Source organism: Lepidochelys kempii, chromosome 3 (genome assembly GCF_965140285.1).
Source record: "Lepidochelys kempii isolate rLepKem1 chromosome 3, rLepKem1.hap1, whole genome shotgun sequence".
In the NCBI taxonomy this organism is placed as follows: Eukaryota; Metazoa; Chordata; order Testudines; family Cheloniidae; genus Lepidochelys; species Lepidochelys kempii.
Window position 1 is genome coordinate 165,112,764 of NC_136382.1, and position 15,907 is coordinate 165,128,670.

Consider the following 15,907-nt stretch of genomic DNA (forward strand, 5'->3'; position numbering starts at 1 on the left):
ATCATGTTTTTATACCTCGAGTGAAAGAACATTTTAGAAAAATAGGCTTACTTGAAGATAGCAAAGCTATTCTATTGCTAGACAATCGTAGAGCTCCCCTCATGAAACAGAGTTAGTGTCTGGTAATATTTTTATCATCTTTCTGCCTGCCAATGTTACTTCATTGATTCAACCTATGGACCAGGACATCATCCAGAACAAAAGGTTATTACAGAAGAGATTTCCTGAGAAAGTTGATCAATCATGAAGGCACTACACAGGACTTTCAATATCGTTATAATGTAAAAGATGCAATTTTTAATGTTGCTTGTGCCTGGAATTCTGTTAAAAGGTGACACATTAAGGAGAGCTTGGATAAAATTGTGGTCTAGTGTTATGTTTGCAGAAATGTCTTCTGATGAGGATGAATTTGAAGTCTTTAAAGTAAGAGTTAGAAAAAATACATTAGCATAAATTCTTGAAATGGTGGATACTCCTTCACACCCAGTCAACAAATTTCATGAAAGTGAGATAGAAAATTGTGTTGAAGCGGACAAGGAGGTTGAAGTGACACATACTGTTACTGATACAGAAATAATAGAGAATGTTTTGAATCCTGAAAAGTCAAAAGACACTGATAAAGACAGTGAAGAAGAAGATTTTAGTGAAGAGGCCAAAATAACTTGGGGAAAGGTTGCTTCAGCTTTTGATTCGATAGTTAAATTTGCAGAAAGGCAGCCATGTTATACTGCCCAGGAGGTTATGCAATTGCACATTCTGCATTCCACTTTTATGCAAAAGAGGCAGAAGACAAGCAAGCAAGCTAATGTCGGGAATTTATTTAAAAAGCAGCTTCCAGGGTAAGTCATAGGGTTATTACAGATTCAGCCCAATCTGCTACACCTTCTACATCTACAATGATAATTGATGTTGATAATGATGACCCTGAGGCACTGCAAGATTCTGACGTGCCTTCTGAATCATCAAAGAAAGATTAAATTATGTTCGGTACAGTTTTAGTGTTAAGTGTATTTTTAGTGATCTGGGTATATGCCATGCGCTGCCCATAGTGATACGTAGTGTCATAAGATAACCTACTGTTTAGAAACCTTTACCTGTATACACCTAAGTGCTTCAAGAAACCAACCACTCTGCAGTACAGTACTACTACCGGATTGGTGAGTACCTTTTATTCATTTAATTGTATTCTAATTCTTTGCAAATTGGTATTCCGTTGGTAAGTATAAGTCTTAGTTAACTGGAATTTTTGACTACCCGGCAACCCCCATTCCCCCAACATGCCAGATAACAAAGCTTTTACTGTATTTTTGGGTAAATTTTCACTCTTTTGCAGGCACAAGTTACATCTGGATTTTTGAACCCACAAAAAGAGGTGTTCAAATCTTGTTACACCTCTATTTAATTATTGTGCTTTGGATATAAATCAAGTAGCTGTTGGATGAACTATTCATATGTACCCATAATTTGTTTTGCAGGCATAAGTTTTATGAGAACAGATAACACTGCAAACAAGGTGACTGAGGTTTGAACTTGCAACACAAAATAGTAGTAGTAACTCAGGTTCTGCAAGTAAGGGAATATATGAAAATTGAATTATTTTTGTTGAGTACCTTGGAACAGAAATCTGAGATCCTTTCACAAACTCCTAACATATGGCATAGTGTGCCCTTGTCACATTTCCACTTGGTGCAGCTAAAGTTACCATCTTGAGCATATCTGGCATATACATCTGGATGGATGTTGCACTCTAAAACAACAAAAGGAATTAAAAATCAAATAACTTACTACAGATGGAAATTGTCATTAAGTAAATCACTTGCTTTTAGTCCTTATCTGAAATGGATCGGTCTAAGTTGAGTTTCCAGACACAACTATTTTTTTCCTTTTTAGAGAGTTTTGTTTGGGTTGAAGACACATTTTGATGTGAAATTTGGAGCAGGGAATCCTTCCTTATGAGTGATTTGCATATTAGACCCAGCAGATTCTGTATAGGAAACAAATATCTACATCTGAGAAAGAAAAACAAAAAAACTTTCCTGGAAGAATTTTAAAATTCTTCTGAACCACTGGAAAGATCGTCCATTACCATATGAAAAGTAATAACTTACTTCATAGAACACCCATTTTCAAATTGCTGTATGAAATGGAGTTAACTAATCTTTACAGCACCTCTATGATGTAGGTCAGGAAGTACCCTCAATTTAAAGTAGAAACTGAGGTGCAGAGAATGAGGTCCTGATCTTTCAAACATTTACACAAGTGGGTAGTTTCACAAACATGAGTAATCTTGTGTCCAAAGAAGTTTTTGGGCCAGTGGAACATCATATGAAAAACTGGAACTGTCCATGAAAAAATGTGGCCCTTGATCACTGTAGCTTTACCTTGCCATGCACAGAGACTCCCTTGAATTGGTCACAATGTTCTCCCTTCTGTTTCTGAGAAATGTGCATGCCCTGGATTCTGAGATGCTATGCATGCCCTGGAGGTGTTTGGGTGCAAGTTGAGACTCAGTTATTGTTACAACATAGAGGACCGAGGCCTTCAAAGTTTTCAACTTAAACAATCAATGCAATCAAATACCTCTTCTGTTTTCAGTGCCCATTAAATTAAAAGAGGGTGCTACACTGTTGATCCCCATGAATCAGATCAGTAAGCCATTTTATACTATTACAGGAGAATTGACTATTAATAAAGCCAGTTTGGATCAGTATATTTTTAGATACCTAATAAATTATTTGTGTCTGAACTGTTACAGCTTTTAGTATAGTATGTACTAGTTAATTAAATTAATAAGTGCCTTGCTATCTCAGGCTGTCCAATAAATAGTGTACTGTAGTTGGGGCATCAGGGATAAATCTGGGAGGAAGCCAGTAATTTCAGAATTAACTGAAATGAAACATAGCTGGCAAATGATTGACTAGCGTTTGGGAAAACAGCAAGTAGAAAGCCATCTGGTCAGGAGCCTTACAAGCTTGAAAATTTCGAGTATCTTTTGACATGTCTCTGGAAGTTATGGGTTAGTCCATGAATTTATCCTTGGAAAACTACTGTCATTTCTCAAATGAAAGATCATAGACTTCTAAAATATTTTGTTGTACAAGAATTCATTGAAATATTGAAAGAGCTTGTTGCTGTCTCTAGTACCTGAAGACATGTTGCCCAGATGATCATTCACTAGGGGCGTTGTGGAAGGGTTACTGTTCTGTCTAAAAGGCTCATCCAACAGTAATACACTTCACTTTGCAAGGATGATGAAAATCCATATGAGATCTAAGTCAAATGGCAATTAAAGTTGCACTTGTCAGAGTTATCTTTTGCAGAAGTCAAAAAAGCGGGGCTGACTGGACAGTAAATTTCAGGGGCTCCTATCCATGTTAGTACGTGGGTTGGTCCTTTCCACACTGTTTGGTTGGTTGAACCATGTTTGGCTACAGCTATATTTAAATTGTACTTTTATTTTTTTAATTATGGCTGAAAAGCCAGTTTAGATGGGATTTTAGGAATAAATTTCCAATGGAATTTATAGAAAACTAGGCTCCCACTCCTGTTACTGTTCATAGTGCTGTTGTATTCCTAACATTGTGTGTAAGTAGCTGAAAATGTAACTCCTGTGAACAATGATGAGAGTTGTAAACCTAAATTTCCAAATAGTTGGAAGACTATAGTTTTTGTAGCATAGCATTCCATATTGAAGTGGTAGCATTGATTCTTTGGAGGTGTCCACAATAATCTGCATGTTTTGGAGGAATTATGATACATTAGAAGAGCTTGAGTGAAAAAAAGTTGTATACTCTGTTATACTAGACAGGCTGCCATGCTGACTTTGAAGATAAGCAAATTTAGGGCCTGATCACGGGGGGCGGGGGTGTGTGTGTTCCAATTGCCCTACACTCACCATGAAGTTAAGTTACTATTTATTTGTTAATCACTGACTGCACACAAAGGGAAGATACAGATGATCCTATGATGTGGTCTGGTCAAGGTATAAACTGATGTGTGGCTAACTCAGTCTGGAATGGACTCTTCACTATAGGACACAGAATACCTAACTACCTTTTTCACATGTCCTAGCCACTAGACCACATTTTAGTCTCTTTTACTTTATTTTCTGAATTCCTACATATGCCTTCTTTGCAGTAGTATTATAACCTTATCAGAATCAAGAAATACAGGCCTTTCTACTTGCAGGTATTATTCCATTGCTATGGAGGTCTGCTTTACTGGATTATGGCATCTGACTGGAGCAATAAGGAGTCATGTCTTCACTGAGAGAGGGCTGAAATTTTCCATGCTGGGTGTCTGCATTAGGCTGAATTATTATTATTATTTATTATTTATTTTATTTTATTATTTTTTTCAATTTCAGCCAGAATGATTCAGCTGTTTTTTGAGAACAAGGCTAATGACAAATAGACTGTTTTGCCCATGTTAAAAAAATTCTGGTGACCTTTTATTTGGAAAGCTAGAGCGGCCCAAGCTTTGGAGCAGGGACCTGAATTTTAGCTGTTGTCTGACCAACTTATCAGACTTTGAAAAATTGCAGTTTGCAAATGCTCAGTAGAGACTAATATTTTATATCCGCTAAATCCCTCAAAGATTCTGTCCACAATGTGCAGACTCCAGCCTAGGGCTAAGCAGGACTTTGCCTGAAATTTCAGTTTTGGACTGCTGCAGGCCATCCTGGGACGGGATAACTGAACTGAGAGCAGGAGACTGTTTCCTGTGCTATCAGTGACTCTCTTCCTGGGTCCATGCCACAAAAGAGGAAGGTGCCTGATCTGAATGCAGAGGGGACAAGAGCCAGACCCTTGGTGGGAGTAGATTGGGAGAAGAAGCCTGGGGAGTGGCAGGGGTAGAGAAGTCTTGACTGGAGGCTGGCAGAGGAAAAGAGGGACATTGGAACTGGGAGTTGGGTGTGAGGAGACTATGACTGGCTGGGCAAGGAAACTAGGACTGGAAGAGATGATGGAGTGATACTGGGAGTCAGTATGTGGGTAGAGACTGAGATTGGATGAACAGTCAAGGGAGATTGGGACTGAGAATTGTTGAGGTGGGAGGTGAGGTATAAGCAACAGGATGGAACATTTTAACAGAATTAGGGAAGACGGGCTTAATTAAGTATAACTTATTGTAAGGCTTAAAATGCTTGTACCTTTTCAAGCACCACTCTGCATTCTTGATATGTTGAAGATTGCTTCACTGTGATTTTCCTCCAGCATTCCAAATGATTAATAGGGAACTCTGCACATCTGCATTCAAGTTGATGTCATTAGGTCTATTCACCAATTTGCTGGATCCAGGAATTGTGATAAAATGATGACAAATTAGAGCAAAGACTTGTTTTGACTAATGAATTGGGTCAAGATAAGCTAGATATTTTGAGCCAGCTGACTTCATGTAATGCATTTTCCCAGAAAACTATCCCCAGAGAAAGTAAGAGGATCAGATGTATGTCAGCTTGGACATCTTTTTCCATTCGTGTGCATAGACTGAGCCAAACTCTGAAAGGTACTTGTCTGCACCTAGTCCTGTCAGAGAGAAATGACACCCAACATGATTTACTGACATCAGTACTATACTGGAGAAAGGACGTTCTGTCTATAATTAGCAGTCGTCGTCACTAAGCTGTGTCCAGTTCAGGGCACGCACTTTAAGAAGGATGAGAACAAATTGGAGACACTCCAGAGGAGAGGAGTAAAAATAAGAGGTTTAGAAAACATGCCTTTTGAGGAAAGGGTGAAAGATTTGTGCATGTTTACTCTAGAGAAGAGAAGCTGAGAAGAGTTGTCAAACTTGTTAAGGGCAGTTATAAAGAGGACAGTGATAAATTGTTCTCCATGTCCACCAAGTATAGAACAAGAAGTAATCAGCTTAGTTTGCAGTGTGGGAGATTTAGGTTAGATATTGGGGAAAACTTTGTAACTATAAGAATAGTTTAGCACTAGAACAGGTTATCCTAAGAAGGTTGTAAAATACCTGTCATTGGCGCTTTCTAAGGAAAGATTAGACTGACAAGACCACTTGATCTGAGAAATCCTAGATGTGGGACAAACACCCAAGATTCAGTATGCGAGGAAAAATAGTAGCTGAGGGAGCCTGATGCAATATGGATTCATGCCTATAAAGAACATCCTCCTCATCATTTCAATTTCTTGATTCTAGTATATCTGCTATCAATAGGGTGTAATCCCAGGTTGTTCCAGATCTGTGTGTGGTTCAGGGCTAGAAGTGGGTCTATGATAAGGACCATCCTTTGGAAAGAGGGACTTGTGAGAGGTGTGCTAGCTGTGACAAATAAAAATGAGTGGCAGCCTAAGTACCACAAAGCGATTGAAAGATTCAACCCATTTTAATTCCCTATTTTTTATAACTCCTTTGTAACTGTCCCTAGGTAATTCTTGATTTTGAAAACTCATTCTATAAATAATCTTGCAGAAAAGCAACTCATGGTAAAATATACAGTAACGGAAACTTCCAGAATCTGATTTGGCCAAAATGTATCAAGAACATATTTTAAAATATTTTACGTTCTATTCCAGTGTCTTGCCATTGGTACCCCCATTCTCTCTAAGCCTCTCCCTTAGAACCACAAATATTTGTAACCTGGCACAAATGTTTAGAAAATATCCTGAGTCATTTTTCCAAAAGTGGACACTGCAGTGTTTAGGAATAGGGTAATAGTCCTTTAAACAGATGTTTGTGTGCCTAAATCTTCCAGTCATCATAATGTCATACATTTCAGCCAGCACTGGATCAAATTTAGTTTTGTGTTGTACCGTGGCTTTTGTTATTGGCATAGTTACATTTTGCAGATGTAAAAAAGCTAGAAGCAAAGGCCTTTCAGTATGATCTCCCATTACATATGAAATTAGAGCTCCTATTCCATACTTGTGCAGCTAGATCCCAGATAATGGTTTACTAGCTATATGTAAGTTTGCAAGGCCTAGCTGTATACATACAGCTGTTCTGACATATTTCTGGCAGCGTCTAGAACAGAATACACAGAGGTCTTACAACTATTGAAAGGAATACTACACCATTCCTATACACGGCAGACACACAGTATGTCCTATGGCACAGATGATTTGTGATATAGTTGTCTCTAAAAGATGCTGTCTACACTAGAGTTTAAGTGAAGTCCAAGACTTAAATAACTAAATCACTGTTGACCAAAAATTATCTCCAGTGCCAAATGCCAACATCCTGGACCCCTCCCATTAAGGCTTCAGTTGGGAGCATGGGACAAACAGCACTTCTTGCTTTGGTGCATTACTTCCTCCTGCTTGTTGACAATAAAAATACATCCATTCTCATTCTACTGGACCTTTCAAGCATTTAATACCATTGATAACCAAACACTCTTGTCCTGTCCTCAAGAAACTGCAGGAGTGATGGAAATACCCTGAAATGGCAGAGTTTTTCCTTGTTAAGCAAACCCAGAACTGTTATGGTCAAAAGCTCTCACTTATGAGGTTTTGCAAGGTTGAGTCCCCATCCTGTTCAATACCTATATAAACGTGTCTAGAAAGTTAGTAAGACAAAACAGGCTGCAGTGCCAGCAGTGTGTGGACAACACCCAGCTCTACATTTCTCTCATTGCAAACATTAAGGGCTCTCTCTCCAAGCTTTCCAAAAGTGCCTAGCTGAAGAGCAGATGACTGAAGTTGAACCTTGACAAGACTGAGAGCATGCTGGTAGGAAGAAGGAAGTGCTTTGAAGAATTCACCTCTATTTCAGCCCTCACTATTGAAGTAATCTATACTCATATTGTTAGATTGAACTGCTGCCTTGGGAGCTGTCTTAGGCTGCACTGCGCTAAGGTACCCAAATAGCCATGGTGCAAAGAACACCCACTTCATCCGTGACTAGCCAGAGGAATGTGCTGGATTCTGTTTGTTATTGATCAGGCCACAGTGACCTACATATTCATAACCTCAGAGTGGCCTACTGAAAATTTCAGTATCTAGGAGTGGAGCTCAATGGCCTGAGGAAGCTACAGCTGCTTCATACAACAGCAATTCATCTGCTCACTAACACTGGTTTTTAGGAACACGTCCTCCAAATTCGCTGCTTCCTGTGCTGGCTTCCCATTGAATGCAGAGTCTAGTTCAAGGTCGTCAGACTGATTTTAAAATCCCTGCGTGGTATTGTCTCTGTCTATGTGAGAGATTACCTTTCCTACTGCAATGATGACTTCACGTGACAGCTTCACTCCACAGGAAAAAAGAATCTGTTGACAAATGGGAAGACTCATACTCACAGAAGAGAGAACCAGAGAAGTTTTGGACAAAGACAACAGAACTCAGTCAGACGGAATGAGAACGATAACCACCTTCACCGTATTCAGAACTAAATGTATCTTAACTTTCCTGCAATAACCTTCTCAAACTCAACCACCCCCCTCTCTTAATATATTTGTTTGTTTCTACCAACAGAGAGAGAAAAATGTTTGTTTACTGGGCCAAATTCAGACTTTTTTTATGCATACAATTGCTTCATTGAAATAAATGAAACTGCACTTCCTCAAATGAAGTTTGAATTTTGTCCATTTTGCTTTGGCTTTCTCATACCATTCAACTTTTTCCCATTCTCTTGCTCTTCGTGTTGGTGGTGTGTTTCTTAGCTTATGTATGTCTCAATACATAAGCTCCTTTTACTTTCTGTGCTTGTTCTCATTGTGGTGCTGTAACTAAGAAACGTAAGAATGGTCATACTGGGTCAGACCAAAGGTCCATCTAGCCCAGTATCCTGTCTTCTGACAGTGGCCAATGCCAGGTTCCCCAGAGGGAATGAACAGAACAGGTAGTCATCAAGTGATCCATCCCCTGTCGCACATTAATTGGATCATTTCTGAATAATTAGAATGTCATTGTCCAAAATACCATCCATTAGTTATCTGTAAGAAATTCATTTTTTTTTTTGATGAACCAATAGCCACAATAAACCTTCTCCTTGAAGTTTTGCAGAGTCTATTATAAATTTGAGATTATTCTCATTTCATACTTTTTACAAAGCATTACAGATAGTGCAATAGCCTGGTTTCAACAGAACTTGAACAGAAATTTTGGGTTCTTTCGGAGTCTAGGCTATTTTGTTCTGTTTAATTTCACATGAAGGAATAAATTTAAAATCATTTGCTTTTGTAAATACTAAATAAATTTGAAGAAATAAAAACCTTTTTGATAAGAAAACATTTTGCCACAGGACACTTACATAAACAACTGCAACTGGTTCACTAATATTGCATCAGTATCATATTTCACACTTAATTTGGTAAATAAATTATCTATAGAACTGGAGAGATTTTGGTTTAATCAGCTTTTAAATCACACCAAACTTTCTTAACTTAAGTGGACATTAGAAATCACTGGTGAAATAAGGACAAACAATTCAGACAAATGTATAACTTAAAGCAATAGTTCCAGTTGATGGATGCCTACAAACATTTTTAGGGTTTTTAAATTAATAACATTGTGTATCAGTAATGATATTTTACCATTTTTTTTCTGAACATGTACAGAGTGCTTTTAAGTAGTTTGGAATGATGACTAATATTTATATTATTGGGCTTGGAAATATTTGTATAAAACGTGTGTAGGGCCAGATTATAGCGAGCCTTGTGTAGGTGCATTATGGCGGGGGTGGGAGGGTACAAGGGGACCATCTTTAGGTGCCTAAATGCCATTGTAATTTTACAAGATTTTAATTTTACAGGCTAAAATATAGCTTTGAAGATCTGGGGACCCCGAAAACCATGGAGAGAGGCGTTATACCTATTTATTATATCTTAAAGCCCCAAAATGCCTAAGCAGGTTAGATGTCCAATTCCCATTGAAGTACTTGGGCATTTTTGCAAATCCCACCAGCGACCTATCTGTATCTTTAAGTCCCTACATGCCTTTGTAAATCTCACCCTAAGTCTGAACTAAGTTTTCTAGCAGTTTTTATTGTATTATATTTTATATCCCCCTTGAACTTAATTCTTGTGGAAGAGTTTTGAATGTTTTTTGCTTGCCAAACGTTTTTTAAAAGTCTATATGCCAACGTGTTCAACAGTGAAAAAAGGAAAAGCATAAAATGCAATATGAATATGTACCTTGCAGAGATATAAAGCGATAAACTTTCTTTTTTTTTAAATTTTAGTGTGAGCGCTGTTTGCCATTATATCATGACAAGCCTTTTCATCCAGGTGACCAAGTTCAAGCTTATAATTGTAAACCTTGTCAGTGCTATGGCCATGCAGTAAGCTGCCACTATGACATGGCAATGGATTCTTTTCCTAATGAACACAATAGAGGAGGTGGCGGAGTATGTGATAACTGTCAACATAACACCACAGGTAATTTAACAAGCAACATCAAAATATGTAGGGACATTTTGGAGAGAGTCAGTCATAAAAACCCAAATGGTTCTGAGGTTCAACAATGATGAAGAGAAAATTAAATTTTTTTAAGTATAGCCCCTGTGTACTTCAGTAGCTAGAATTATGTAAACAGCTAAGATAGAGAAATGCCATTACTATAATGCAATATAATTTTGTATAGAATCTTCCCTGTAAATTATATCCCAGCATACTTTATTATAGCATGAACATCAACATCTGCTGCAGTTAAGCTTGCAAAGTGGTTTCCATTATACGTGATGTACAGTGTTTATATCAGGACCATCGCATTGGTCTAACCAGGTAACATATAGCAAACAAGATTCTTGGTAAAATATCAGATTCCTCTTTAATGAGTAAAAATTTGCTCACTCCATATGTAGAGGGTTTGCATACTTATTTCAGTGTTCTTGGCTTTCTCTATGAAAGGGGAAAATTTGAGGTTCAACAGTAAGTTGTCCAAAAAAATGTATAGACATTCACGTAGCATAGCTCTATAGAAGTGTGGTATTATATAACAGATGGAAGTTTAATGGAGTAAAACACAGTTTGTAACAGGTTCATTGTTTCATATGCTCTGGATCACTAAATTGGCAGGTAGAGATGAAAGGTGCATTAAAATGGACATCCTGAAAATTATAGAATTCTCTCAAAGGAATAGAGTCTTTAATTTTGAATTATACAGCTAATTTTAATGAATTGGAAGCCATAATGCATAACCTTTCCCTCATGCAGGAAGAAACTGTGAGATGTGTAAGGATTTCCATTACCGGCAAGCAGGTGCAGATCTTTCCGCTGTCGATGTTTGTAAAACCTGTGACTGCTACACAGCAGGCACCAAAAATAATAGCCTCCTGTGTGATAAGGTAAGTGATCTCAACACAAAATATCAACAAATGTTCTATCCGCTGGTTGGCGTATCAGTAACATTAATTACAAGATGTGCTTAAATGGATACTGCTTTATATAAGTTGCTGTAGTTCCTCCTTTACAAAATGGTGGCTGATTCATACTGAAGACTGGAAGGCTAACAAGACTTTGTAAGCAATCTGAGAATGGCGTTAGGTGCAGAGCTTTGTCCTGCAATCAGGAGTGAATGTAAAATATACACGTACAAATTTTCAGAAATAAATATGGTTTTGAGTGCCCAACTTGAGCACAATCCCTCTTAAAATCTGGGCTCTTTAGAGTGTCTCAGGTGGTGCGCTCAAAAAATTGATGCACCAAAAATTACTGGTCAATTTTGAAAACGTAGACAGAGTCCAAATTACACTAAAATTTAATTAACTTTCCTCCTGAGATGTAGACAAGGATTGATCTCCATATAAGTCACCATGTTCCTCTTGTTTTGAAAAATAAAAAGGAAAAAAAGGCATCAGCTATGCTTCTTGAGTCTTTGGATCTCATTTACAAGAAAGGCATATAGTCTGCTAATAAATCTTACTGTGTCTTTCAAAGTGCCTACTGAGTGCCTGTTAAAATGGTGCTCAGTCACAGTGTAAGAATGATAAATCACGGGATTGAATCCAGCAAAATGTTATAAAATGCTGGGTTGGTGGTGTTTTTTCCTCATACCTGCATATGGAAAATAAAGTGAGCAAGAAAACACAAGTGACATTCAAGTCTTGCATATGCGTTGCGTTGAAAAATGCGTTGACGCAGTTTTTTTTATCACATTGTACCAGAATTCTGACCCTGAACTGGCTCTGATAGGCAGTTTTGCAGCAGCTTTTTTGTCTCCCCAAATGTAATTTTAAAATCTGGAACCATTTCCTCGGTATATTTCAACATATGTTGTTATTTCTTTTCCATCAACGGTTAACAACTTCTTCATAAAATAATCCATTGTAACATTTGTCCTATAATTTGTTTTACTTTTGTTTATTTTACTTAGATTGTAAGATCTTTGTGGTAGTGTTTTCTTTGTAGTCTTGATCCTACAAATGACTCCTACAAATGGTATGGAAAACTATGTGACTTCATCTGCCTGTGCAGAGCTCATTGCAGGGCTGCTGTCTATGTTTGTAAAGCCACGTGTAAAGTTAGAGCCCTATATTTTAATAATGGTAATACCCAATAGCTACAAGCAGAAACAGACTCTCTGATCTCCATCTTCTGAGGATGATGCTTCTTAACTACAATGCAGAAATGAAAATCCTTTAAAACTCCAGAAACAATATTAGGACCTCACACTGTTGTAAGGCACTAAAGCAAGGAGGAAATAAATGAGAAATTAGAGACTAGTTTTAACATTCGCTGTTGCTGATGATTTGTTACTCTAGTCTAACAGTAACTTGGGGTAATAATAAAAGGTGGTAAAATAAATTCAAAAATTATTAACTGATGCAACATCATCATCATCACTGGCGATCCTTCAAGATCGACGATGATCTTTTTCACAGGTTTTATTTTTCAAGGGTCCTTTGGTGACTGAGGAGTATATTTAGAGCCCTATATTTTAATAATGGTAATACCCAATAGCTACAAGCAGAAACAGACTCTCTGATCTCCATCTTCTGAGGATGATGCTTCTTAACTACAGTGCAGAAATGAAAATCCTTTAAAACTCCAGAAACAATATTAGGACCTCACACTGTTGTAAGGCACTAAAGCAAGGAGGAAATAAATGAGAAATTAGAGACTAGTTTTAACATTCGCTATTGCTGATGATTTGTTACTCTAGTCTAACAGTAACTTGGGGTAATAATTAAAGGTGGTAAAATAAATTCAAAAATTATTAACTGATGCAACATCATCATCATCATCATCATCACTGGCGATCCTTCAAGATCGAGGATGATCTTTTTCACAGGTTTTATTTTTCAAGGGTCCTTTGGTGACTGAGGAGTTCAATCGTTGAGCCACAGGCTCATTGGCAGACATTATATGCGGTGTTGGAAGACAGGTTTGGGCCACGATTGCTGCGTAGCAGTTGTCTTCCTTTTTTTTTTCTGGTGTTTTTCTCTAACTAGGGCAAGGCGATTTTCCTCAAAAGTGGCTGCTCCCTCTCTGACAAGTCTTTGCCAGTTATCTCTATCCTGGGCTGCTGTCTCCCAGTGTGTGGTGTCAATGCCACATCTCTTGATGTTTATCTTGAGGGTGTCTTTATAGTTTGTCTTTCGGCCTCCCCAATTCCTTTCTCCTTTGGTGAGTTGGGCGGACAGCAGTTGTTTTGGTAAGCGTATATCAGGCATGCGCACACAGTGCCTGCTCCACCTCAGCTGGTGCTGGATAATCAGGGCCTCAACACTGAAGATGTTGGCCTCTGTGAGGACACTGACATTAGTGCGGCGATCCTCCCACTTTATGCTGAGGATCTTCCCAAGAAAGTGCTGGGTGCTGGTGTTCCAGGTTTTTCAGGTGTTTTCTGTAGGTCACCCACGTCTCACAGCCATAGAGGAGAGTTGGGATTATAACTTCTTTATAAACTAAAAGTCCAGTATGTGTTCTGATGTTGTGATTGTTGAATACCTGGTGAGATAGGCTGCCAAAGGCAAGGCTGGTATAGTGGATTCTATGTTGAATCTCGACATTTATGTCTGCCCTCTGTGAGAGATGGCTGCCAAGATAGGCAAAGAATTCTACATTTTCCAGTTCTTCTTTGTCAATGTAGATCTTCCTTGCTGGGTCTGATGATTGACCGGGGATTGGCTGGTGGAGAACTTTTGTTTTGCCAATGTTCAGAGTTGGCCTTAGGCTTTTGAAAGCATCAGAAAGCAATTAAGAGCTGTTTGAAGATCCTCCTTTGAGTGTGCAACTATGGCACAATCATCTGGGTACTGGAGTTCAGTTATTGTTGCCGATATTACTTTAGTTCTGGCATGGAGACGAGAAAGGTTGAGGTTGCCTTCTGTCCAATATTGGATGCAAATGCCCTGCGGTAGACGGTCTTGGGTTAATGTTTTCATAGCTGAAAAAAAGGGTGGGTGCTACTACACAACCTTATTTTATGCCAGTTTGGATGACAAAGGGCTCAGAGGTAGAGCCACTGCACAGGATGGAGACAGTCATCTGGTCATGGAGGAGTCTTACAATGGTGATAAATTGGCTTGGGCAGCCAAACTTTGACATGATTTTCCACAGATCCTCATGATTGACAGAGTCAAAAGCTATGGTCAGATTGATAAAGGCCATATACAGCTCCTGGTGTTGTTCTTGACATTTTTCCTAAATCTGCCTGGCTGTGAAAATCATGTCTGAGGTGCCTCGTGATGATCTGAAACCACACTGGACTCTGGAAATACTTCTTCTGCAAGGGGGAGCAGGCGATTCAGTAAGATTCTAGCAAGAATCTTCCCAGCAATGGAGAGGAGGACAATGCCTTGATAGTTGCCACAGTAGGCCCTCTCTCCCTTTTTGAAAATACAATACAATAATGAAAGGGGCTGAGGCATGAGCTTGAAGCTGTGATTATAAAAAAAAAACAAGAAAAAAAGGGGAAAATGGGGGAGACTGAGCTGCTCAAAAAGGCATCAGTAGACTGCTGCAATAGAAGCAGGGCAGAGAGAAATGATTAAGAGGCATTAAAAATAGATTAATAAGGCTGTAGACTAAGGGCTTAAATGAATTACATGAAATAGAAAGGCATCATTGAAGGAAGTGTTTCCAGGTCTGACCCATGGAAGATGGAATCATAAGGAATAAGGACCCTACTCATGAAAATTAATTGTCACATCACAATGATAATTTTCAAGGAAATACGCTAAAAACGATATAGAATACAGTTTCACTGCATAATTTACCATTTCCTGCAATTCATCAATGGTTTTTTCTTCTGCACAGAACTAGTTATCTGTCATCAAGCTCTAAAGAGCTGCGGAATTCCAAAAGGGAACATTTGAATTACCCCAAAGCATATTTACTGATCGTGTACAAAAATATGCATAGATAAAATTACCTTACCTTCATTAACCCTTTCACTCTGCTCTTGATGGGAAATGTGAATTTATATATGTTGTATTTTTATTTGAATGGATTCTGAATGCTTAGAGGGCAGTAGGTAGTGTACACTCACAGACTGCTATGTTCTAGTAACTGTGATGAGGTGTTCACCCCACACTTGTCCTGAAAGGGTTAATGAAGACAAAGGGAGGCTAATTAACCCAATAGGACACAGCAGAGAGGAATCAGGTGACTAAGCAATTCCCTGACTGAGGTAGCCCAACTGAGGGGGAACAGCTGTGCTGGACTTACAAAGGCAGGAAATTGGCAGCAGAAGGGAGCTGCTGGGAAAGTCTGCAGTCACTCCCTGGGAGAATGGAGGTGTGTTTGGGCTGACAAACCCAGAGAGTGGGGAAGCAAGGATGGTAGGAAAGGGCTCAGGGAAAGGCAGTAAGGTCTAGAAGACAACAGACCTTGGCTGCTGGCTAGAGGATCTCTGAGCTGGAACCCGGAGCAGAGAGTGCGCCCAGGTTCCCCTGCCAGCCACTGAAGGAGTGGCACCTATTGCAGTGAATGGGAAGACTGCCTAGGACTGCTGAAGGAAGACTTTGTTACCCTGGAAGGGGAAAATGTGTGGAGTGACCT

General features: G+C 38.8%; 1 protein-coding gene across 1 annotated transcript in view; it reads left to right on the top strand.

Moving 5' to 3' along the window:
* USH2A (usherin) overlaps positions 1-15,907 on the top strand; it is a 572,584-nt gene that overhangs the window by 68,337 nt on the left and 488,340 nt on the right. The window contains exons 9-10 of the mRNA XM_073338913.2: positions 10,144-10,339; positions 11,117-11,247. Coding sequence (XP_073195014.2) covers positions 10,144-10,339; positions 11,117-11,247 — 327 coding nt within the window. The remainder of the gene's footprint in view (positions 1-10,143; positions 10,340-11,116; positions 11,248-15,907) is intronic.